Source organism: Lampetra fluviatilis, chromosome 68 (genome assembly GCF_964198595.1).
Source record: "Lampetra fluviatilis chromosome 68, kcLamFluv1.1, whole genome shotgun sequence".
NCBI lineage: Eukaryota > Metazoa > Chordata > Hyperoartia > Petromyzontiformes > Petromyzontidae > Lampetra > Lampetra fluviatilis.
Genome location: NC_136342.1, coordinates 2,669,881 through 2,695,114, shown reverse-complemented (window position 1 = coordinate 2,695,114; position 25,234 = coordinate 2,669,881). Strand labels below are relative to the sequence as shown.

Genomic DNA, 25,234 nt, shown 5'->3' with positions numbered 1-25,234 from the left:
GGGGCGGCGTGCCGTTCGTCACGGTTGGGTCACAGACACGAAGCCAGCGCCGCTTGATATCCTGGGACTGTCTTGAGTGTCTGTCTCAAGGAGGTCATCATCAGAGGTCGCAAACGGGTTTTGATTCCTTACCCGTACCCGGCCGCACCAGGGTCGCAAACGGATACCCGTACCCGGCCGTACCCGTACCCTACCCGGCCGGGTACGGGTATCGGGTACCTGATTGCGACCTCTGGGATGAAGCCATGTTGCAGGCGCGGGTGGGTTGATTCTAGGAACTTGAATTGTGAGAAGAGACACAAGACGTTGGGAAATGAGTGACAAACGGTGACTCACCAGTGACTCACGGCCTACCCGTACCCGGCCGCACCAGGGTCGCAAACGGGTACCCGTACCCGGCTGGGTACGGGTAGCCGGGTATCGGGTAGGGTACGGGTATCGGGTACCCGGTTGCGACCTCTGGTCATCATCACAATGGCCGTGTCTCTACCCCCAGGGGTCGTACCTCGGCGCTGGCCGTCACGTCCGCCACGCGGAAGGAAGCGAGGGGCTTGGTCCAGGCGCTCACGGGTGGCAGGGAACAGCTGATCGCTCCAAACGCCGCTGTGGCACACGGCATTGTGGGAGGGAGACAGAGGTGGGGGGGGGGGGGGTTAGGATGGGGAGGGGGGGGGTTGTGGTTGGGTCACGTCAGAGGTCGCAAACGGGTTTTGATTCCTTACCCGTACCCGGCCGCACCAGGGTCGCAAACGGCTACCCGTACCCGGGTATCGGGTAGGGTACGGGTATCGGGTACCCGGTTGCGACCTCTGGGTCACGTGCGTACGTTGGAATTCTTTCGCACCGTACGTAGCCAACCGTGGGGGTGTGGCGGTTAGCGCGGCGTACGCTACGAACACGGCGAAGACCCCGGGGGTTCGATTCCCGCTCACGGCCAACACCAGCGACGATTATCCGACGCCGGTCCTGGGCCTCCCCTAGGTCGACTCAGCATCAAATGGTGTGGCCATGTCAAATAATAAGAAAAACTTTTTTCTTCTTGGTTTTTTCGGTAAAGTCACGTAGAAGGGAAGTCATAAAATAATAAAAATAAAACAATAAAATAATTATCACGACGTTTCGGCCACAACGCAAGCAGCCGTCATCAGGTGAAGAGCAGGTCTGGCGTTGTGGCCGAAACGTCGTGAGAATTATTCTATTATGTTATTTTATTACTTCCCTTCTACGTGACTTTACCGAAAGAACCAAGAAGATGAATCCCTGCAGTCACAAAAGCTTCAAATCGAAAAATAAAAACTTTCTTTTTTAATAATAATTTAAAAAATCATCGCAACCAGGGGCGACAAAAAGAGGCGTTACCATCACCACCGCCCACCGCCGCCCCACACAATCACTCACTCACTCGCTCGATTTGACCATTACGAACCCACGCTCACATTTCTTGACGACGTCCGTCAGGATGGAGGGCGACGGTGGCAGGGCCTCCCACGCGGCGGCTTCTCCTCCTCGCTCTCCTCCCCCTCCCCCTCCGCCCGGTGCCCTCTGCTGCCTCCGTACGGATGCTGACGCCTGCGCCGCCGCCGCCGCCGTACCCACCGAGTGATCGGCGCCCTTCCTGTTGCCGCGATCGCACAGCGGCAACGGGAGCTCGCCGACAAGTCTGCCGGACAGAGCCGGGTGAGGCGCCTGCTGCTGCTGCTGGTGCTGCTGCTGGTGCTGCTGCTGCTGCTGGTGCTGCTTGCGAGCGAAGCGGGGCGGCACGTTGGAGCGCTGGGCCTTCGTCTTGTCGACGGCGCGCGCCTTGGAGACGCCGCCGATGGTCGGCGCGGTTGCGGTTCCGGCGTTGGCGGAGGCCGCGGCGGTCTTTTTGGGAGCGGCCCAGGGCGGGTGGACGGGTGTGTGTGTGGGGGGGGGTAGTAGGGGTGTGTGTGTGTGGGGGGGGGGGGGTAGTAGGGATGGAGGGGTGTGTGTGTGTGTGTGGGGGGGGGTAGTAGGGGTGGGCGGGTGTGTGTGTGTGGGGGGGGTAGTAGGGGTGGGCGGGTGTGTGTGTGTGGGGGGGGTAGTAGGGGTGGGCGGGTGAGAAAGAAGATGGGGGGTTGAAAGGTCAAAAGGTCGTCGCCAAGCTAGGAACCAAGTGCAAACGATAGCAACCTAAACACAATTGACGTTCGTAGCTAAAAGGGGGTACCCCGATGCACATAAATACGCTCATCCGGCTTACGATGAAAGTCGGTCGAACGTTATTCCCGGTCGCCCAACAGCCTCCAGGGTGGATGGGTGCCCCGACTGGACATTCGTGAAACAAAGAGCTTCATAGCTCATCAGATTTTCTCCAGGAAAAAATAAAATAATCAAGATTCCGATCCAAGACTCACCCTGTCCCCGCCCCGGCCGCTGCCCGCGGTCGCAACCGGGTACCCGATACCCGTACCCTACCCGATACCCGGCTACCCGTACCTGGCCGGGTATCGGGTACGGGTACCCGTTTGCGACCCTGGTGCGGCCGGGTACGGGTAAGGAATCGAAACCCCACCATTGGTACCTCATTTGCCAGTAAAAAAATATGATAATTTTTTTTTTACTCTTTAATCTGGCAACAAAACTGACACCTTTTTAAACTCTTAGTTCTTTCGGTAAAGTCACGTAGGTAAAAAATGAAATTAAAATTAATAAAAAATAAATAATTTTAATTTAATTTTTTTACCTACGTAGTGACTTTACCGAAAGAACTACGAGTATGAATCCTTGCAGTCGCGAAAGCTTCAAATCTAGAAATGACACCTTTTTGTCAGTTTTGTTGCCAGATAAAAGGGTAAAAAAACAATTGTCGAATCAAAACCCGTTTGCGACCTCTGCCCCAGAGCCTAGCTCCAGGTGCAGCGAACCACCCCGCCCCCCAAGACGCAGGCCCTCGCGTAGCGGGCGAAGGCCGTAGGCTAACGGAACACCAGTCGACGGCCGAGCCAAACCAATGCCCCTGGCTGGTACGAAAACCCCGGCGGGGACAAGGCCGCGGGACGGGCGGGCGCTCGCTCGTGCTCACGGAGAGGCCTCTGTCCTCGTGTTGCCGGCGCTGGCGTCGCGAAACCACCGGCATGAAGCCGTCCACGGAGACCGCAGCGCCGCCGCCGCCACGCGACATCACCGGGACCGCCTCTCCATCCTCCTCCTCTTCATCTCCCGCACACCCGGCCACCTCCTCCTCCTCCTCCTCGTGATCTTCGTTGCCTTCATCGTCCCCCTTCGGGCGGTGGTCGATCACCACCACGCCTAGCGGTGGTGGGGGGGGGGGGGAGGTGGAGAGGTCTGGGTCTCAAACAGAGGTCCGCAAACGGGTTTTGATTCCTTACCCGTACCCGTACCCGGCCGCACCAGGGTCACAAACGGGTACCCGTACCCTACCCGATACCCGGCTACCCGTACCCAGCCGGGTATCAGGTAGGGTATCGGGTACCCGATTGCGACCTCTGGGATGAAGCCATGTTGCAGGCGCGGGTGGGTTGATTCTAGGAACTTGAATTGTGAGAAGAGACAAGACGTTGGGAAATGAGTGACAAACGGTGACTCACCAGTGACTCACGGCCTACCCGTACCCGGCTGGGTTACGGGTAGCCGGGTATCGGGTAGGGTACGGGTATCGGGTACCCGGTTGCGACCTCTGGTCTCAAACGAGTAGCTGGTGAGCTGGGGGAGACAAAGACGGCAGGGGCGCGCGGTGCTGGCCACTCGCCCCCCTATCTCGTGTGCCGTGTTCGTGAGTAACAGCTGCTGCTGCTGCTACTCACGAACAGAACTTGAAATTCCCTTGGTCACCACCACAGCTATCAGCACCACCAGAACCGCCATCACACACTAAACACAAATCTAAACACAAAAATAACTCTGAAGAACTGCTTTTTGTGTTAAGTTTGTTGTCCTTCCCCCGCACCTCCCATTAGCGCGGTTGGCTACGTTACGGTTCGAAAGAAGTTTACCATAATTACGTACTAACTATACACTACACACTAATATACACTACACTATACGCTACAATAGACTACACACTACACCACGATACACGGACACCACAATACTTAACTGAAAACTAATTTCGACGGAGCTGCTTCTTGTGTGTTCGTTCGTTGTCCTTCCCCCGTAGCTCCGATTAGAGCGGTTGGCTTCGCAAGGTGCCAAACAAGCCCAACGCACACACACACCCAGACCACACGCTCACCACCACTAAGCAACCACCATCATTTACACCATTGGAACCTCATTTGCCAGTAAATGAGGTTCCAATGGTGTAAATGTTTACCCCGAGCTCTCATACTCTGATGGTGCATTGTCTTTGAGTTGTGCGCCTTTTGGTGTCATCTGGTCCGACACCATGTGAGACTAGGCTCTAAGGAAAGCTGTCTCGGGTGTGGACCAATCAACTTCAAGGACAGTGCATACATTATCAGAGTTATGTTTTTTGTTTGCATTACGACCGCAGGTATTGTGGTCTATGCAAACATGACTCCTTGTAAAAAAAGGTGTCAGTTTTGTTGCCAGATAGAAGGGTTAAAAAACCAATTATCAACCACCATCATCACAACCACAGCCGACATCTCCACCAGCGCCACCTCTCTCCACACACACACACCGCACCAGCACCGGGCAACCACCACCGCCATCAGCACCACACCAACCACCACCACCACCACCGCCCTCTCACCGGCGTAGTTGTTGAGGTCGAACTGCGCCAACGCGTCAGTCTTCGCCGACCTCCTGCTAGCGCTCACTCTCCCCCCATGCTGCTGCTGCTGCTGCCCTTGCTGGCGCTGCTGCTGCTGCTGCTGCTGCCGCCCCCCGGAGCCGTCACCGAGCCTCCGTGCGGCGCTGGCGGCGTTGGTGACGGCGCGGGCGATGGCGCCCGGGTCGCTGGGGATGACGCGGTCGACACGGAACACGGCGGCAAACGGGGAGACGGACGGCGCCACCGCTCCTGCCGTGGGGGGCTTCCGGGATGGGGGGGGGGGTTGGGGGCTGGTCAACTCTACGGTTCCGTGACAGTGGTGGTGAAAGTGGTGGTGGTGATGGTGTTGATGGTCATGGTAGTGTAATAATCCTTCTTGAGACGGCTTCGGAATCAGTCCTTTTGTTTCCACTCCACAATACACTTTGCTCACTCACTCTCCGTTGCTGGCCGACAACGGAGAGAGGACAGACTTCGCACTGAGTCCCCACCGCGCACGTGGCACCCAGAGCCCCCGTCCGCGCGTGAACCTGCTCTTGTCAGTTTCCAGTCTGCTCTCGATCGTTCTCTCTCTCTCTCTCTTAATCCCTTCGTCAGGTGGTCCCCCCCAGCCAATCGTCCATGGACAGCTTCGACCATTCTCGATGGTTCCCTGTCAATCCTGGGACCACGCCCCTCATCCGGCTCCCCATTAGCTGGGGCCCCGAATGGCCAGGCCAATCACTCCTGATGACATGCCGTGATCACGCCTGGGCCATGCTCCCTATCTCAACCCTTATTGGCTACAAGCAGGACCGGCAAGCCAATCCCCACGTGAACCCTCTATGGCTGTTATTACATCAGTGATGGTATTGATAGTGGTGGTGATGATGATGGTGAAGTGATGATGTTGATGGTGGTGATGGTATTGTTGACGGTGGCGATTATGCTGATGATGGTAGTGATGATATTGATAGCGGTGGTAGTGATGATGGTGTAGTGATGTTGTTGACGGTGGTGATGGTGTTGTTGACGGTGGCGACGATGCTGATGATGGTAGTGATGATATTGATAGTGGTGGTGATGGTGTTGATGGTCATGGTAGTGATGGTAGTGATAGTGGTGGTGATGGTGTTGATGGCCATGGTAGTGATGATATTGATAGTGGAGGTGATGATGATGGTGAAGTGATGTTGTTGACGGTGGTGATGATGCTGATGATGGTAGTGATGATATTGATAGCGGTGGTGATGGTCATGGTAGTGATGATATTGATAGTGGTGGTGATGGTCATGGTAGTGATGATATTGATAGTGGTGGTGATGGTCATGGTAGTGATGATATTGATAGTGGTGGTGATGGTCATGGTAGTGATGATATTGATAGCGGTGGTGATGGTCATGGTAGTGATGATATTGATAGCGGTGGTGATGGTCATGGTAGTGATGATATTGATAGCGGTGGTGATGGTCATGGTAGTGATGATATTGATAGCGGTGGTGATGGTCATGGTAGTGATGATATTGATAGTGGTGGTGATGGTCATGGTAGTGATGATATTGATAGTGGTGGTGATGGTCATGGTAGTGATGATATTGATAGTGATGATGCTGATGATGGTAGTGATGATATTGATAGTGGTGGTGATGGTCATGGTAGTGATGATATTGATAGCGGTGGTGATGGTCATGGTAGTGATGATATTGATAGCGGTGGTGATGGTCATGGTAGTGATGATATTGATAGCGGTGGTGATGGTCATGGTAGTGATGATATTGATAGCGGTGGTGATGGTCATGGTAGTGATGGTAGTGATAGTGGTGGTGATGGTCATGGTAGTGATGATATTGATAGTGGTGGTGATGGTCATGGTAGTGATGATATTGATAGTGGTGGTGATGGTCATGGTAGTGATGATATTGATAGTGATGATGCTGATGATGGTAGTGATGATATTGATAGTGGTGGTGATGGTCATGGTAGTGATGATATTGATAGCGGTGGTGATGGTCATGGTAGTGATGATATTGATAGCGGTGGTGATGGTCATGGTAGTGATGATATTGATAGCGGTGGTGATGGTCATGGTAGTGATGATATTGATAGTGGTGGTGATGGTCATGGTAGTGATGATATTGATAGCGGTGGTGATGGTCATGGTAGTGATGATATTGATAGTGGTGGTGATGGTCATGGTAGTGATGATATTGATAGCGGTGGTGATGGTCATGGTAGTGATGATATTGATAGTGGTGGTGATGGTCATGGTAGTGATGATATTGATAGTGGTGGTGATGACAACTGTGGCCACAGAAGTGACGATGTTGATGGAGATGATCGTGTAGGCGACGGTCGTGATGATGATGTTGACGATGGTGTTGGAGGCGATGTTGATGGTGACGACGACGACTTTGACGTTGATGACGGCGCGCCGTCTCTCACCGGGTCGCGGGCGTCGGCGCCGTCCGGAGCCGGGGAGATGGCTCGTGTCCCCGTGTCTCCAAGCGCGTCCTCCACAGAGCTGAGACACCACAGAGACACGGAGATTGGTGTCTCCCTGCCTCTCCATCTCGCCCTGTCCCCACCCTCCATTCCGTCTCTGTCCCCCTGCCTCCTGTATCTCCCCGTGTGTCTCCCCGTGTGTCTCCCCGTGTGTCTCCCCGTGTGTCTCCCCGTGTCTCCCCCCGTGTCTCCCCCCGTGTCTCCCCCCGTGTCTCCCCCCGTGTCTCCCCCCGTGTCTCCCCCCGTCTCCCCCCGTGTCTCCCCCCGTGTCTCCCCCCGTGTCTCCCCCCCGTGTCTCCCCCCCGTGTCTCCCCCCCGTGTCTCCCTCCGTGTCTCCCTCCGTGTCTCCCCCCGCGTCTCCAAGCGCGTCCTCCACAGAGCTGAGACACCACAGACACGGAGATTGGTGTCTCCCTGCCTCTCCATCTCCCCGTGTCCCCACCCTCCCTTCCCCGTCTCTGTCCTCCTGCCTCTCCCCGTGTGTCTCCCCGTGTGTCTCCCCCGTGTCTCCCCCATGTCTCCCCCCGTGTCCCCCCCCGTGTCCCCCCCCGTGTCCCCCCCCGTGTCCCCCCCCGTGTCTCTCCCGTGTCTCCCCCGTGTCTCCCCCGTGTCTCCCCCCGTGTCTCTCCCGTGTCTCCCCCGTGTCTCCCCCCGCATCTCCCCCCGTCTCTCCATTTCCACGACTCCCCGTCTCTCCCCCCCCCCACTCCCATCACCCCCCTCTCCTTCCCATAACCGCCCCCCCCCCCCGCGCCTCACCTGCGCCTCCTGCCCTTCGACCCCGGGCCGTTCCTCTTGTCTGCCCGCGCGTTGCCCGCGGGGCTGGCCCGCTGGTGCCGCCCCCCCCCTCCTCCTCCCCCTCCTCCGCCCGCGTAGCCCTGGCCCTGGCCGGCGCCGTTGCCGACCGGACGACGGTTCTGGCGGTCGAGGGGCCGCTGGCTCGAGAAGCTACGCTTGGCCGAGGCCGACGACGACCCCGGAGCGCCGTCCTTGCGGCCACCCCCGCCGGACTCCGCCAGATCTGCTCGGGGGGTGGGGGGGGGGGGGAGCGAGGAGGGGGGGCGCGCAGGCAGCAAGGTTGATCACGAGCAGTTCAGGAATCACTCGAGACCGGCCGCGGCCTGCCGATCGAGTGCGTGGATCGTTGAGCGGGTCCGCAGGCAAAGGGCGCTCGCTCGCCGACAGCACTTTGCCGAAAGGCTTCGCCGGGGGAAACTCTGCCGGCTTCGCGTCCACTCACCGTCGGCCGCCGCCCCGTCCGGCGCCGGCGCGGGCGCCAGGGCCAGGGCGGCCTGCAGCGCCTCGTCGCGCTCGTCGCGCTCCCGGCGGTCGTTGAAGTCGCTGCTCTCCGAGGCCGTCTCCCACTCCTCGTTGGCCTGGTCCGACGAGTTCTGATTGGACAGGTCCGGCGACTTGCTCCCCGACGCCACGCCGGCGCCGTTCGCTCCGGAGGCGGCGGCCACCGCCGAGTTGAGCTGCGCCGGCAAGTCGCACGAAACCGCGGCCGCGTTGTTGTTGTTGTCGTTGCCGCCGCCGCAGCCGCCGCAGTCGTCGTCGTCGTTGCCGGCGCCCGCCGGCGTCGGCGAAGGTAGCGGCGACAGGGTCTCCACCGAGCCGGCGCTGCCCGAAGCCGCCGCCGCCGCCGCGGCCACCGCCGCCGCCGCCGCGGCTTCGCGCTCCTGCTTGAGGCGCCGGAAACGCGGCGGTTTGTCCTGGCGGGGCGGCCGCGCCGGGCGCTGGCGCCGAGGCGGTCGCTCCGCCCGGCAGCGCTCGTTGAAGCAGGGCCGCCCGGCGCCGTCCGCAGCCGGCGGCCCCCCCCCCCGCCGCCGCCGGCGAAGACGCCGACAGCGGGCAGCAGCAGCAGCCGTCTGGGCCGGCGGGGCAATCGGCGCAATCTGCCGTAGGGAGCAAGGGGGGGGGAGGGGGGTGGGGTGGCGGTGAGGTACCGGGGGATCGAACCCACGGTCTGGGGAAGGGCACCGGCTGTTGGGGGTTACGTACATCGTACCACCACCCCCCCAACCACACCCTCCCCCGCTTTCCCCGCTGGCACACAAGCAGCCTCGCGCGACCTGCGGCGTTGGCACGGGGTGGGGGGCCAAGCAGGGCCAGGGCAATCGATACGTTCACCCCCCGGCGTGCGACGCCGTGGGTTTAGTTGAGCCGAATGATGATCTTAGACCCCCCCCCCCCTACACACCCAACACCCCCCCCCCGCCCAATCACCAATAAGCACATGAATAAAAAAATTAACCCGTAAAAACAACGTTTTTCACTATAAATCCTTTATATGCGTGGCGGCTAGAGTCCTCTCGTCCTCTGGCTTGAGATGGCTGCCACCTATGGGTCAGATGATTGCCTGCCACCATTAAGCAATTGGTAATTAAATATCAAAAAAAAAAATCCTAAAAAGTGTAACATTTTGGAAAAAAAATTTCACGAAAATCAATTGTCACGCACAACGAGTCTGTGTGCAAAATGTCAGCTCGATTGGATCACGGGAAGTGGGTTAAAAAACGACCGAAAGATTTGCACGGTCGTAAGCGCGCAAGCAAGCAAACTTAATATAAAGGATTTTTAAAAAACACCCCGTCACGTTAACTTTGCTTGCGCATTCGTTTTGGGGGGGGTGGGTAAAAGTCCCGTTGCTCAGGGAAGGAATTAACGGAGGCAGATCTGAGACAACCCGCTTCTCTCCAAGAGCAACGGGGAGGAGGGGTGGGAGGTGGTGTTTGTTTGTTGCTTCCATGCAGGGGGAGGGAGGGTTCCCCACTCCCCTCTCTCCCAGACGACGCCTCCAACCTTCAGCGTCCCTCTCGCAGCGCGACGGGAGACGGGGATATCCGCGGCCGAGCGCTTTGTAGCTCATCGTCCGACCCCTCCGGCACACGCTGGGTAAGCCAAGAGGCTCTTCCACTTCTTGGTTCTTTCGGTGAAGTCACGTAGAAGGGAAATAATAAAATAATAAAATATAAAACATAATAAAATACAATTCTCACGACGTTTCGGCCACAACGCAAGCAGCCGTCCTCGGGTGAAGAACAGGTCTGTCGAGAAGACAGCGTCTGAATGAGCACCACCAGGCTTGGCAGCGTATATATTCCTTTGTCAAGGCGCTCTTCCCCCTCCAACCCAGCTTAAATATACGCTGCCAAGCTTGGTGGTGTTCATTCAGACGCTGTCTTTCCGACAGACCTGTTCTTCACCTGAGGACGGCTGCTTGCGTTGTGGCCGAAACGTCGTGAGAATTGTATTTTATTATGTTTGATATTTTTATTATTTTATTATTTCCCTTCTACGTGACTTTACCGAAAGAACCAAGAAGATGAATCCCTGCAGTCACGAAAGAAGCTTTAAATCGAAATGTAGGCTCTTCTCCCCGTCTGTCTATCCTGGCTAATCGGTCTCAATCACATAGTTTTTTTGTTTATATATATGTGTGTTAACAGGTCCCTGCGGGGTGGGCTGGTAGGAACGAACAAATGAATGGCTATAATAAAATGAAATGGCGGGGGTACGATACGAAGGGAGAGTTTGAGGCCTAGTTCTAGGCTTTAGGCCTAGCTGTAGGCTTTAGGCCGCTGTGAGTTAATTTTTTATTTAAATTTTTAAATTAAAAACTATCTCAGGGAATTATAAGGGAATGTTACACTTGTTTAGCCAGGAAAGCCTCACTGAGTCTAAAGGTTGTTGTAGGGTCCTGCCAAGTGTTTGCAGTAGGGGGCGATGTTGCTACACCTAATCGGACATCGGACGGACGGACGATATAATCTATTGTAGGCTGGTTCACTTCGTTCCTACCAGTAATATTATAATATACATCAGGGTCTCAGAGTATGTGGGGTGGTTGGGATCCATGTAAAGCGTGAATTTACGTAAGTTGGGGTTCGCCCATAAGAATGTATATACACACACACACGACTATATACTACTACATTACTGCTATATACTACTAAATCACTACTATATACTCCACTATATTACTATATATAACTTTACGAGTGTAGATGTAAAAAGTAAGTGTATATAAAATGTACACAAGTACTGTCAATGATTCACTGATCGTCTGTCTCCATATATATAAAAGGCAAAGTTGTGATTATGTGTGTCTGTTCAAAATGTTTAGCGTACTTCCCGACATGCAACAAACTTCATATTTGCCATGTGGGTACTTATAAAAATACACTTGTGTTTTTTTTTTTGGGGGGGGGGGGGGGAGCTCAATAATGCATCGATTTTTTTGCACGGCAAGTGAGCTGTGACGTCACATCTGTCACGTGACCCGCGCATGTGGAAGCGTAACGCGTTGTAGTGTAGCGGTTAGCGCTACGCCGTGCTGCGAACCCGGCGACCCGAGTTCGATTCCCGCTCACGGCCACCACCTCAGCCTCAAACGAGTAACTGGTCTGCTGTGTGAACATCGCTACTGGGAGTACAAAGGCGGTGAATGCAAGTCCCGGGCGAAGCCGGGTAGTAAAGCTCGTATGTTATAAATGCGAAAGATGCGAGCGCTTTGGTGAGACCTGTTTCTCGCGCGTGGGGGGGCGATGCGGGTTACACGCCGTCACCGAAGAGCGTGGTCGGATGAACCTCCGGCCAACGACAAGACGGGATTGAACCCACGACCTCCTGTATACCAGGCGAGGTAGTTAACATCTCCTAGCCACATGCAAACTCCAAATATACAGCAGGCATTGTCAGGGTCAGGATCGAACCCACAACCTCCTTTATACCAGGCGAGGTAGTTAACATCTCCTAGCCACATGCAAACTCCAAATATACAGCAGGAATTGTCAGAGTCAGGATCGAACCCACGACCTCCTGTATACCAAGCGAGGTAGTTAACATCTCCTAGCCACATGCAAACTCCAAATATACTGCAGGCATTGTCAGGGTTGGGATCGAACCCACAACCTCCTGTATACCAAGCGAGGTAGTTAACATCTCCTAGCCACATGCAAACTCCAAATATACAGCAGGAATTGTCAGGGTCAGGATCGAACCCACAACCTCCTGTATACCAGGCGAGGTAGTCACCAACATCTCAAAGCCACCTGCGGTATTGACCGGGGAGGGGGGGGGCTACTGCCCCCCTCCTTCCTGGATTGTGACCGCGCCAACCTCTGCCGAGTGCCCTGAACAAAATTCGTCGGCTCCAATTGCAACGGTTTCTTACGCTCAGAATACAGGCAAAGCATGGTGCGCGTGACAATGGTTTTATTTTGTACGCAAATGGCTGCGAGAGAGACCGCACAAATGGGACAGTGACAGATGTTTGATGGGATACAAGGGGACGGGGGGGGGGCAACGTCAAGGTACAAAGCTACGAGCATTCCTGGCAGCGATTTCAGCCGCACCACCTCTACATAACAGAAGGCTCAGTCAACCATTCTACACAACAAAGACTCATTTCCTGGCAGCGATTTCAGCCGCACCACCTCTACATAACAAAAGGCTGAGTCAACCATTCTACACAACAAAGACTCAGTTCCTGGCAGTGATTTCAGCCGCATCATCTCTACATAACAAAAAGGCTCAGTCAACCATTCTACACAACAAAGACTCATTTCCTGGCAGCGATTTCAGCCGCATCATCTCTACATAACAAAAAGCTCAGTCAGCCATTCTACACAACAAAGACTCATTTCCTGGCAGTGATTTCAACTGCATCATCTCTACATAACAAAAGGCTCAGTCAGCCATTCTACACAACAAAGACTCATTTCCTGGCAGTGATTTCAACCGCATCATCTCTACATAACAAAAACGCTCAGTCACTTTCACACGCACCTTTACATCATCCGCACCGAGTTTACACAACAAAAGCTCATTCCTAGCAGCGTGCTTCAGCCGCACCGAACCTCACAAAAATAATATCCAGGGCCTACCTTGGCTCCTCCCACCCTCAACCAGTATATATACAAGGACTGTTTCCTTGGAATCTCTCTCACTTGAAACAGCTGTCGTGCTGTGACGGTTCCACCTGAAGACGGAAGCTTGTGTTGCCTCCGAAATGTCGTGATTTTTATTTTATTTTTTATTTTACTTTTATTAATTTTAATTTTTTACCTACGTGATTTTACCGGAAAAAACCTAAGAATATACAAGGACTCTTTTCTTGGAATTTCTCTTTACTTGATACAGCTATCGTGCTGTGACGGTTCCACCTGAAGACGGAAGTTTGTGTTGCCTCCGAAACGTCGCGATTTTTATTTTATTTTTATTTTACTTTTATTAATTTTAATTTTTTACCTACGTGGCTTTACCGAAAAAAACCTAAAAATATGGACGAGGCGGTCGACTTCTCCGACCGAACTACGGATTGTGAATGGCGATGATTTTGCGGCGGAGGAGAGGTGGGGGGTTGTTTTTTTTAATTATAAATCACGGCCTAGAATCCAATAGCGGCACCAGCAGCCACGGCCAATACTGCCGCCGTCATCACAAGCACCACAATGAGCCTTCTTCTTGGTTCTTTCGGTAAAGTCACGTAGAATGGAAAACAAAAAAAACAATAAAATAAAACATTATTAAATCATTCTCACGACGTTTCGGCCACAACCTGTTCTACCACCTGATGACGGTTGCTTGCGTTGTGGCCGAAACGTCGTGAGAATTATTTTATTATGTTTTATTTTATTATTTTTATTGTTTTCCATTCTAGGTGATGACTTTACCGAAAGAACCAAGAAGATGAATCCCTGCAGTCACAAAAGCTTAAAATCACAATCAGCCTATTAACAGACTGTTGGTGCAAGTGCTGCTGGCAAGTAGCGCCTATGAAAGATGGCACGGTGGAGCACGATAGGGTGGGTGGCCAGCACCACGCCCGGCCGCCTTTGTCTCCCCAGTAGCGATGTTTACTACACACCGCACCAGGTACTCATTTGAGGCCGAGTCAACCTAGGGGAGGGCCCAGGACCGGTTCAGATAATCGTCACCGGTGTTGGACGTGAGCGGGAATCGAACACTACCACAATCACCGCCATCACCACTACCAACATCATCATCACTCGCACCACCGCAACAATCACCACCCTCAAAAGCCATCACCATCATCACACTACCGGCATCACTACCATCACCACCACCACCGCTTAAGCACTCACAACACAAGACCCGTTCGTCTCTGCGGGTCTTGCGGTCCCCTCCACGTCTCACCGTGCTGGTGCTGCCGCTGCTGCTGCTGCTGCTGGTGCAGCTGCTGGTGCCGTGCCGACAGCACCATGCTGGCGCGCGCCACGCCCCGCGACAGCGCCCCACCTCGGCCCCGGCGACTCGGCTCCCCCCTCGGCGCAAACGGCCGGTCCTGCTTCTCTTCGCCTGCGGCCGGCGCTGGCGACGATGCCGACGATGCCGCCGCCGCAGCCGGCGCCACGGCGACCCTCGCCGCTCCAAACCCCGCCGCCTGCTGCTGCTGCTGCTGCGGCTGCGGCTGCTGGTCTAGCCCGAGCAACCGAGCTGGCACCAACAGCTGCTGCTGCTGCCCGCGGTTGACGCCGCCGCTGCCGTTGTTGTTGGTGGTGCCGGATGCCTCTCGCTTGCCGGTGCCGCCGCAACCGTCCAGCGCGTCGCTCTCGGCGTCGCTCACCGACGCCCGCTGCTGGCGCCGCCGCTTTGCCAGTTCCACGCCGGAGCCACCGCCGGCGCCACCGCCGGCATCGGAATTCTCGCTGTCGTCCTCCGCGCCCCACTGCCCGCCGCTGGCGCCGCCGTAGCGGAAGCGTGGGTCGCGGTAAACTGGGAATTCGCGGTGGTGCCCGGCGCCGGTTCTGCCCCGCGTCGCCGGTGAGCAACCGGGACCGGCGCCGCCGCACGTCCCACGCGACGCCGCCGCGAGCGAGCCGACGGCGCCGCCCCCTCTCGACACCCTCGTGCCGACGCCGCCGCCGGGGTTGGCGGCGAGCCCGCCGCCGCCGACGCCGGCGGAGGTCGCCCCGCCGCGGCCGCGGAAGGCGCGCTGCTCAAAGGCCGGGTCGCGACGGCGCAGAGGCCTCGATGGCAACACCCCGCCGCCGCCGTCCTTGCCGCCGTCGGGCGGGGGGAGCGAGCGGTCGGGACGCGCGTCCCTCCCGCCCGCCCCCCCCCTGGCGCCCGGCTCCTTGCCATCCGTGCCGGCGTCGCCGCCCGCCGCCTTGCCGTCGGAGAAGCCGGCCGATTTGTCGTCGCGGTCGGCCGTCTTGAGGTCCTTGAGCACCGGCTTCTTGATGGGGCCGGTGCGCCGAGGAGGCTGCTGCTGCTGCTGGTGCTGCTGCTGCTGTTGGAGCGGAGCCGAGTTGCTGACGGCGCTGCCGACCGCGGCGGCGGTGACCCCGCCGGAACCCGGCTTGGGCCCCCAGCGGGTCTCCAGCTTGCCGTCCTTCCAGTGCGGCGGCTTCGCAAATTCGCCGGCGCCGCCAGAGGCCGTGCTGCTGCCGCTGGTGCTGCCGGCGCTTGGCGGAGTGGCGGCCTTGGCGCTGGCCTTGCCTGCGGGAGGCGGGGGAGGATGAGAGGGGGGGGGGGGCAGTGAGGTCACCCTGCTGCTGCTGCTCTATATAAGAACGGGAGACACAGCAGAGCCCCTCACCATTCTGGCGAATTGCCCGATGATGCTGGATGCAATTACCAGCGAAACGTCGTGCTACTCAAATTGTAAATTGTTGTGGTTTCACACTTCAACACACCGGGGTGGGGCTAAAGCGGTGAACTATTTGTCTTTTGTCAACGTGACACTTTTTTACTGATTGGCCATGTCGGGTGGTGGAGGGTTACGACACATTTATAAAGAACGCGACGATCTAAACCCAAAAACGTTGATTATGAATAATATTGGTCGCGAAAGCCTTACGTGTTAAACCGTGAGGTTGTTGCGGGAGGTGGCGGTGGGTGGATTATCGGCAGCACCGTCGTCATTAACCAGCAGGTACCAGCGCCAGCTTCATCAACACAAGCACCAACATCCACGCAACTAGAGCTGGCAGCACCGGCTACTCAATTGCAAAACCCACCGCCACCACAATCACCACGACACTTTCACTGCAACTAAAACCTCGCAACACCATCCCTTGAACGGCAATACTTTTCATTCATTTGTCTATTAATTTTCGATTTTGCTTGGTAACAGGGTTTCCAATTGCTTGGTAGTGGCTCCACATGGAACTTTGGTCCTCGTATATAATGAACGTACGATCAGGTTTCGGAGTACGCGGGGGCACGGTTACACGCTTTATTCAACTCGTACTTTCGTTCGCAACGCACGGAAGCCAAGCCGAGGAAGTCACGCAGCCCGCCACCACGCCAGCTCGTGCACGTACACTGACACCCCCCCCCGCCGCATACCCTGAGACCTTGCTGTACAGCGTTGTGGGATACTATTAGCGTGAATGACACGCTATTGTTATAATACCACAAACACCGCAGTGGCCACTTCAATAACCACCACCATCATCACGACCAAAAGACAAAGAACCCCCATACAGCCCATTAACAGACTGTAGGGGCAAGTGCTGTTAGCGAGCAGTACCTATGAAGGCCAGCATGGCACACGAACGGGTGAGTGGCCAACACCACGCCCGGCCGCCTTGGCGCGATGTTCGCTACACACCGCACCAGATACTCATTTGAGGCCGGGTCGACCTAGGGGATCGCCAGAGGACCGGTTCAGACAGCCCTCGGCAACGGCAACCACTTCCCACCGGCGCGCCACTCACCCTCTCCCCTCTGCCGGGTGTCTCCCCGCGCCGCCAATCCGCCCACCACGGCTCCGGCTCCGGGTTCTCTCTCCCTCTCGTCGCCACGCGATGCCGAAACGCCTCCACCGCAGCCGCCACCGCCGCCGCCACCGCCGCCGCCAGCTTCCTTCCTGGTGCCGGACAATTCTCCGCCGATCCTCCGCGGCAGTGGGGAGCGAGGCGAGTCATCGGGAGACGCGAGCTCGGCGTGCCGGTACAGCTGCGGGCAGAAGAGGCGGTGGGGGTGGGTGGGTGGGCGGGAGGGGAGGGCGGGAGCGGTAACGACCAAGGCACACAATGGCCGCGCCGGAGTTAATTCCGGTGAAGGAGTTGGCGGGGGGAGGAACGCGACGGCGATGGGGGGGGGGGCGGTAGTGCGCCGGTTAGCGCGCTGCCCTACGGAACCCGGTGACCCGAGTTCACGGCCAACACCCGTGACGATTTCCCGCACCTCCGATTGGCACGACGTTCTTACCCCGTACCCCTGACTGGACATCTGTGAGAAAGAGCTTCATAGCTCATCGGATTCCTCCTGCGAGCATAAATCACCATGCTGATTCTGTGCGTGCGTACCAAACGCGGCACGTGCTTGGAACCGATCCCCCGTTTAATCGTCAGCCGGTGCGGCTCGCCGCGAATGGTCGAGGGTGTGCGCAGTCACGCTACCTTCTCGTAGTGCGGCAAGTGGTGCTGCTGCTGCTGCTGTTGCTGCTGTTGTTGCTGCTGCTGGAACATCTGCTTGTCCCGGTAAGACCGCGGGGCCGATCGAATGCCGCCACCGCCGCCGCCGCCACCGTCATCAAACAGGTCGCGGTACATCGCCGGGACGTGGTGGTGCGGGGATACTTCGTCCGTGTCGAAAAGGTGGTGCTGCTGGTGCTGCTGGTGCTGCTGCTCGGAGCGCGAGCCCAGCACGAGGTCACGCCTGCGCCGAAAACAAACGCGCCGCACAAACGCGACGACGCGTTAAACGCACGCACGTACGCATTCGTCGCAATGTACACGCTCGGATGACACCGGCTAGATCCCCCCCCCGCCCTCAACCTCCCACGACCCGTTCGCGCGGCGCCGTGGGAGGTAGGCCCTTCATCCAGCAGTGAATCGGCGCGTTGCTGTAAACCATTATCGTACGACATTCGATAAAAAAATGAACCCGTAAAAACAAAGTTTTTCACTGTAAATCCTTTATATGCATGGCATCGGTTTTATTTTATTATTCATTTCTGTTTTTCTTGAGTAAGAGTTTCATTTTTATCACATTGGTATTTAAAATTAAATATGACATTTTTTTTTTCCTAAAAAGTGGAACATTTTGGAAATTGTTTTTCACGAAAATAAATTGTCACGCACAACGAGTCTGTGTGCAAAATGTCAGCTCGATTGGATCACGGGAAGTGGGTTAAAAAACGACCGAAAGATTTGCACGGTCGTAAGCGCGCAAGCAAGCAAGCGAGTGAACTTAATATGAAGGATTTTTTAAAAAGTTTTGCTCGCTGGCGGGCCGCAAGTTTCTTTACAAAGAATCCGCCGCGCACTGTCATAGCCTCTTAACCCTTTGCCGGTACATCTTCAAGGTCGGAAGATGTACCGAGGCTCCCACAAGGCCATGCGGCGGCAGGGGGCGTTCGTGTCGCGCCGTGTCGGCGCCGGATATCGGTCGAGTGCCGGCGGTCGTGCCGCTACGCTTCTCCGTGGTGAGGAACGACGTCTTTAAACGCAGCGGCGCTGCTGTGACTACGGCCTCCAACAACGGCGTACGCGAATCGTACACGTTGTGGGTTTGCTCTCCAAGACACCGGGTGTGCTGTACAAGTAAACGAATTGGCCACGTTCTAGTTTTCGATTTAAAGCTTTCGTGACTGCAGGGATTCATCTTCTTGGTTCTTTCGGTAAAGTCACGTAGAAGGGAAGTAATAAAATAATAAAATTTAAACATAATAAAATAATTCTCACGACGTTTCGGCCACAACGCAAGCAGCCGTCCTCAGGTGAAGCGTCTGAAATTCAGACGCTGTCTTTCCGACAGACCTGTTTCTCCACTTGAGGACGGCTGCTTGCGTTGTGGCCGAAACGTCGTGAGAATTGTATTTTATTACGTTTTTACTTTTATTATTTTATTATTTCCCTTCTACGTGACTTTACCGAAAGAACCAAGAAGATGACCACGTTCTGTTTACCTTACTAATTGGCCGTGTCGGGTGGTGGCAGGTTTAACGACACAGCATTGACATTTACGAGAGAGCCTACGCGTAGAACTACTACCAACGCCTCTCGAAACAACAATTAACGGCCGAGCCGCTCGCGCGAGTTCCGAGATTCAACGGCGAACGGAACACCCCAAAACCGCCCTGCAATTTGCGTTCGTCTCACAACGGGGAAGGGTTCGTCGGCTGTTGGGGCCAACGCTGCGAGCGGCGAGTAGCAGCAGCAGCGCCTGAGGGGGGGGCAGCGGGTGGCCAGCGTCACCACGCTCGGCAAACCCTGCCGACCCCTGACACCCGTGCCCCTGCCGTACGTCCGTGCTAATTTGTTTTATTTTACTTTTATTAATTAAAATTCTTTACCTACGTGACTTGACCGAAAAAACCTAACGGTATGAATCCTTGCAGTCACGAAAGCTTCAAATCTAGAACGTGCTAAGGAGTTTTTGCGGCTGATCGGATTCCTCCTGCAGTAATAATTAGCGATGCCAAGTCCGGTTGCGCCCTGCGGGACGACCCGTAACCGCGGACGACTCTCCCGTTACCGAGAGTCTTGCAGGAAGCGGGGAGGCTGCTGCTGCTGCTGATGCTGCTGCTGCTGCTGCTGGTGCTGCTGCTGCGGTGGCGGCGAGGTGGGGGTGACGGCGCCGGCTGCGGCGGAGGAAGGGGAGACGCGGCGCGTCGGCTCCGACGGTGCCGCCGAACCCCAGACGGCGCGGGGGGGGGGGTGGCGGGTCCGCGGGGGGCGTCGCTCGCTCCCGCAGCAGGAGTCCCGCCGGCGCTAGCGGGGACGGACGGGGGAGATGGGCGCAGGCAAACGGTCACACGGCGAGTCGCGGCGGCGCCGGCCGACGATGGGCCGGGGGCGCCGGGCGGGTGAATGCACGGCAAGGTGGCACAATTGGTGGGTATTCTTAGGTTTTGTCGGTAAAGTCACGTAGGTAAAAAAAATTAAGTTAATAAAATTTTAATAAAATAAAAATCACGACGTTTCAGAGGCAACACAAGCTTCCGTCTTCAGGTGGAACCGTCACAGCACGATTGCTGTATCAAGTAAATGTCGTGATTTTGCTTTTATTTTATTTTTATTTTATTAATTTAAATTTAAATTTTTTACCTACGTGACTTTACCGGAAAAAACCTAAGAATATGAATCCTTGCAGTCACGAAAGCTTCAAATCTGGAAACAATTGGTGGGGTTGAGGGGAGGGGAGGCAACGTTTGGGTGGATCTGGCGGTCAGCGCCGCCGTTGGCGGAGGTGGGCGAGGGTGGCGCTGCAGCTGCTCGTGCATTAGGTGGGTGATGGTGGTGATGGTGGTGACGGTGGTGATGGTGGTGATGGTGGCATTGATGCTGGTGCATTAGGTGGGGTGATGGTGGTGATGGTGGTGATGGTGGCATTGATGCTGGTGCATTAGGTGGGTGATGGTGGTGATTGATGGTGATGATGGTGGTGATGGTGGCATTGATGCTGGTGCATTAGGTGGGGTGATGGTGGTGATGGTGGTGATGGTGGCATTGATGCTGGTGCATTAGGTGGGTGATGGTGGTGATGGTGATGGTGGTGACGGTGGTGATGGTGGCATTGATGCTGGTGCATTAGGTGGGGTGATGGTGGTGATGGTGGTGATGGTGGCATTGATGCTGGTGCATTAGGTGGGTGATGGTGGTGATTGATGGTGGTGATGGTGGCATTGATGCTGGTGCATTAGGTGGGTGATGTTTGGTGATGGTGGTGATGGCGGCATTGCCGCTGGTGCATTAGGTGGGGTGATGGTGATGATGGTGGCATTGATGCTGGTGCATTAGGTGGGTGATGGTGGTGATGGTGGTGATGGTGGTGATGGTGGCATTGATGCTGGTGCATTAGGTGGGGTGATGGTGGTGATGGTGGTGGTGATGATGGTGGTGATGGTGGCATTGCTGCTGGTGCATTAGGTGGGTGATGGTGGTGATGGTGGTGATGGTGGCATTGATGCTGGTGCATTAGGTGGGGTGATGGTGGTGATGGTGGTGGCATTGATGCTGGTGCATTAGGTGGGGTGATGGTGGTGATGGTGGTGATGGCGGCATTGCTGCTGGGGCATTAGGTGGGTGATGGTGGTGATGGTGGTGATGATGGTGGTGGTGATGGTGGTGGCATTGCTGCTGGTGCATTAGGTGGGGTGATGGTGATGGCATTGATACTGGTGCATTAGGTGGGGTGATGGTGGTGATGGTGGTGATGGTGGTATTGCTGCTGGTGCATTAGGTGGGGTGGTGTACATATGAATGATGAACTTGTTTTGCACCATACGTATCCGACCGTGCTAGGAGGAGATGGTGATGGTGGCGCTGCTGCTGCTGCTGCTGGTGGATTAGATGGGTGATATTCTGCGGGTCTTTCGGTAAAGTCGCGTACGTAGGTTCAAAGCGCGGAGGTGGCTATGTTCATGTGGAAATAACAAACAAAAAATACAAAAATAATACAAAATTCTGAAGATAATAAAAAATTATAAAAATAATAACAAATTATAAAAATAAAAAAACGACGACGTTTCGATCGCAACACAAGCGTTCGTCATCAGGAAGAAAAAAAAAAAAGAGGGGGAAAGCTGCCGAGGCAGACTGTTTTTAAAGGTTTAGCCTTCTTGTCTCGAAGTCTGTTAAAAGATCTAATAGTTGTGTGTAAACCGTCCCCGTAGAGGCGGTTAAACCTTGACTTACAGCTTTCGTGACTGCAGGAATTCACATTCTGCGGGTCTTTCGGTAAAGTCGCGTACGTAGGTTCAAAGCGCGGAGGTGGCTATGTTCATGTGGAAATAACAAACAAAAAATACAAAAATAATACAAAATTCTGAAGATAATAAAAAATTATAAAAATAATAACAAATTATAAAAATAAAAAAACGACGACGTTTCGATCGCAACACAAGCGTTCGTCATCAGGAAGAAAAAAAAAGAGGGGGAAAGCTGCCGAGGCAGACTGTTTTTAAAGGTTTAGCCTTCTTGTCTCGAAGTCTGTTAAAAGATCTAATAGTTGTGTGTAAACCGTCCCCGTAGAGGCGGTTAAACCTTGACTTACAGCTTTCGTGACTGCAGGAATTCACATTCTGCGGGTCTTTCGGTAAAGTCGCGTACGTAGGTTCAAAGCAGCGGAGGTGGCTATGTTCATGTGAAAATAACAAACAAAATGGGTGATGGTGGTGGTGCTGGTGCTGCTGGTGCTGCTGCTGGTGCTGCTGCTGCTGGTGCTGCTGCTGCTGGTGCTGCTGCTGCTGCTGCTGCTGCTGGTGCTGCTGCTGCTGGTACTACTACTGCTGGTGCTGCTGCTGCTGGTACTGCTGCTGCTGGTGCTGCTGCTGCTGGTGCTGCTGCTGGTGCTGCTGCTGGTGCTGCTGCTGCTGGTGCTGCTGCTGCTGGTGCTGCTGCTGCTGGTGCTGCTGCTGCTGCTGCTGCTGCTGGTGCTGCTGCTGGTGCTGCTGCTGCTGGTGCTGCTGCTGCTGGTGCTGCTGCTGCTGGTGCTGCTGCTGCTGGTGCTGCTGCTGGTACTACTACTGCTGGTACTGCTGCTGCTGGTGCTGCTGCTGCTGGTGCTGCTGCTGGTACTACTACTGCTGCTGGTACTGCTGCTGCTGGTGGTACTGCTGCTGGTGCTGCTGCTGGTGCTGCTGCTGGTGGTGCTGCTGCTGGTGCTGCTGCTGGTACTACCGCTGCTGGATGACAGAGGAGCGAGCGAACTCACCCCCGTGACCTTGAGAGAGCGGCTGTGCGTTGGTGGACGTGACGCCGCCGCCGCCGCCGCCGCCGTGCTGGAGATAAGACTCCAGCGCAGAGGCAGGAGCGCCGTCCGGGTGTTCCCGACGCAGGGCTTGCTTCGGCGCCAGCAGGCCGGCTGCGGTAGAGGCGGGGGGGAGAGAGAGGGAGGGGACGAGCGGATCCCGTTGAGTACGAAAGGAGCGAAGGCGCTGCCCTGAAATTGCCAGCAGCACACCCGGCCGCCTTTGTCGCCCTCCACAAAAGACAAAGATCCCCCGTGTAGCCTTCACAGACCGTTGGGGCAAGTGCTGTTAGCGAGCACCTATGAAGGCCGGCACGGCGCGCGAGGGGGTGGGTGGCCGGCACCACGCCCGGACGCCTTTGTCTCCACAGTGATGACGCTTACTACACACCGCACCAGGTAATAATTTGAGGCCGAGTCAACCTAGGGGAGGCCCAGGAGCGGTACAGATAATCGTCACTGGTGTTGGCCGCGAGCGGGAATCGAACTCGGGGTGGCGGGTCCGTAGCGCAGTGCGCTCGCCGCTACGCCACCGCTCTTCAGACGCACGCCACGGACACGCACGCACGGACACGCACGCACGGACACGCACGGACACGCACGCACGGACACGCACGCACGGACACGCACGCACGAACACGCACGCACGGACACGCACGCACGGACACGCACAGACGGACACACGGGCACACACGGACACACGGGCACACACGGACACGCACGCACGGACACGCACGCACGGACACGCACGCACGGACACGCGGACACGCACGCACGGACACGCACGCACGGACACGCACGCACGGACACGCACGCACGCACGCACGGACACGCACGGACACAGACGCACGGACACGCACGCACGGACACGCACAGATGGACACGCACACACGGACACACGGGCACACACGGACACGCACACACGGACGAGCGAGCGAGATTTGACTCTTCTTGGTTCTTTCGGTAAAGTCATCACGTAGAAGGGAAATAATAAAATAATAACAATAAAACAATAAAATACAATTCTCACGACGTTTCGGCCACAACGCAAGCAGCCGTCCTCAGGTGAAGAACAGGTCTGTCGGAAAGACAGCGTCTGAATGAAACACCACCAGGCTTGGCAGCGTATATTTAAGCTGGGTTGGAGGGGGAAGAGCGCCTTGACAAAGGAATACATATACGCTGCCAAGCCTGGTGGTGTTCATTCAGACGCTGTCTTTCCGACAGACCTGTTCTTCACCTGAGGACGGCTGCTTGCGTTGTGGCCGAAACGTCGTGATAATTATTTCATTATGTTTTATTTTTATTATTTTATTATTTCCCTTCTACGTGATGACTTTACCGAAAGAACCAAGAAGATGAATCCCTGCAGCCACGAAAGCTTTCAATCGAACTTTAACCCTTGACTGGTGAGTTTGCGCCGCGTCGCCTAGCGCCACCTGAAGGATGATGCATCCCTGCGGCCGCCTGCGTGGACGAGGAGCCGTGCCTCCCCCCCGCCTGCATCATCCGCGGGTCCATGTAGGTGGGCATCATCATCCAGCGCGGGTCGTAGCTGATGGAGAGCGATGGCAACGGAGGCCCGGGCACCATCCCGCCCTGGTACTGAGTCCGTTGCTGCTGCTGCTGCTGTTGCTGCTGCTGCTGTTGCTGCTGCTGCGGTGGCGGAGTCAGCCCCGAGTGCGACAGCTGCTGCTGCTGTTGCTGCTGCGGTTGCTGCTGATGCTGGTGCTGATGCTGCTGCCAGTGGTGTTTCAACATCTGCTCCTGTGGTTGGGCAGAGAGATGTGTCAGGACGTTAGTGCTCCCGCCGTGTGTGCGTGTGTGTGTGCATAGCGCGTGGCCTCAACGTGCACCTGGCCTGGCACAGGCGGCGTGGTGACGTCACCGCCAGCGAGTGGCGAATGGATTCCCACTCACGACCACGAACACCAACAACGCCGATTATCTCAACAGGTCCTGGGCCTCCCCTAGGTCGATTCGGCCTCGAACGAGTGCAGTGTGTGTAAACATCGCCAACAGAGAAAGCCGAGCGTGGTTGCTGGCCACCCAACCCTCGTGTGCCGAGCCGGCCTACATAGGTGCTGCTCGCAAACAGCACTTGCCCCAAGTCTGTTAATAGGCTATACGGGGGATCTTTGTCTTCGTGCACACGAGCGCACCGCCAGAGTGCACCTGGCCTGGCGCAAGTGCCGTGGTGACGTCACCGCCGCTCAGTGGCGAATGGCGGCTGCTGTTGTTGCTGCTGTGTATACGAGAGTGTCACACCGACGACTTGTTTATTTTCCGTTTGAGGCCACAGCCGCACGGAGAGACGTGCGCGTCACTCGCGAACAGTGGGCGCGGCGCAAGCACCGCACGCCG

At 56.0% G+C, this 25,234-nt stretch overlaps 1 protein-coding gene across 1 annotated transcript in view; it reads right to left on the bottom strand.

Moving 5' to 3' along the window:
- Positions 1-25,234, bottom strand: part of LOC144952532 (uncharacterized) — an 83,372-nt gene that overhangs the window by 20,243 nt on the left and 37,895 nt on the right. Inside the window, 16 exon segments of the mRNA XM_078882980.1 lie at positions 506-603; positions 1,437-1,863; positions 3,044-3,270; positions 4,697-4,979; positions 7,139-7,217; positions 7,958-8,219; positions 8,439-9,093; positions 14,360-14,641; positions 14,733-15,664; positions 16,888-17,128; positions 17,671-17,833; positions 18,468-18,649; positions 19,655-19,890; positions 22,835-22,984; positions 24,310-24,484; positions 24,486-24,637. Coding sequence (XP_078739106.1) covers positions 506-603; positions 1,437-1,863; positions 3,044-3,270; positions 4,697-4,979; positions 7,139-7,217; positions 7,958-8,219; positions 8,439-9,093; positions 14,360-14,641; positions 14,733-15,664; positions 16,888-17,128; positions 17,671-17,833; positions 18,468-18,649; positions 19,655-19,890; positions 22,835-22,984; positions 24,310-24,484; positions 24,486-24,637 — 4,544 coding nt within the window.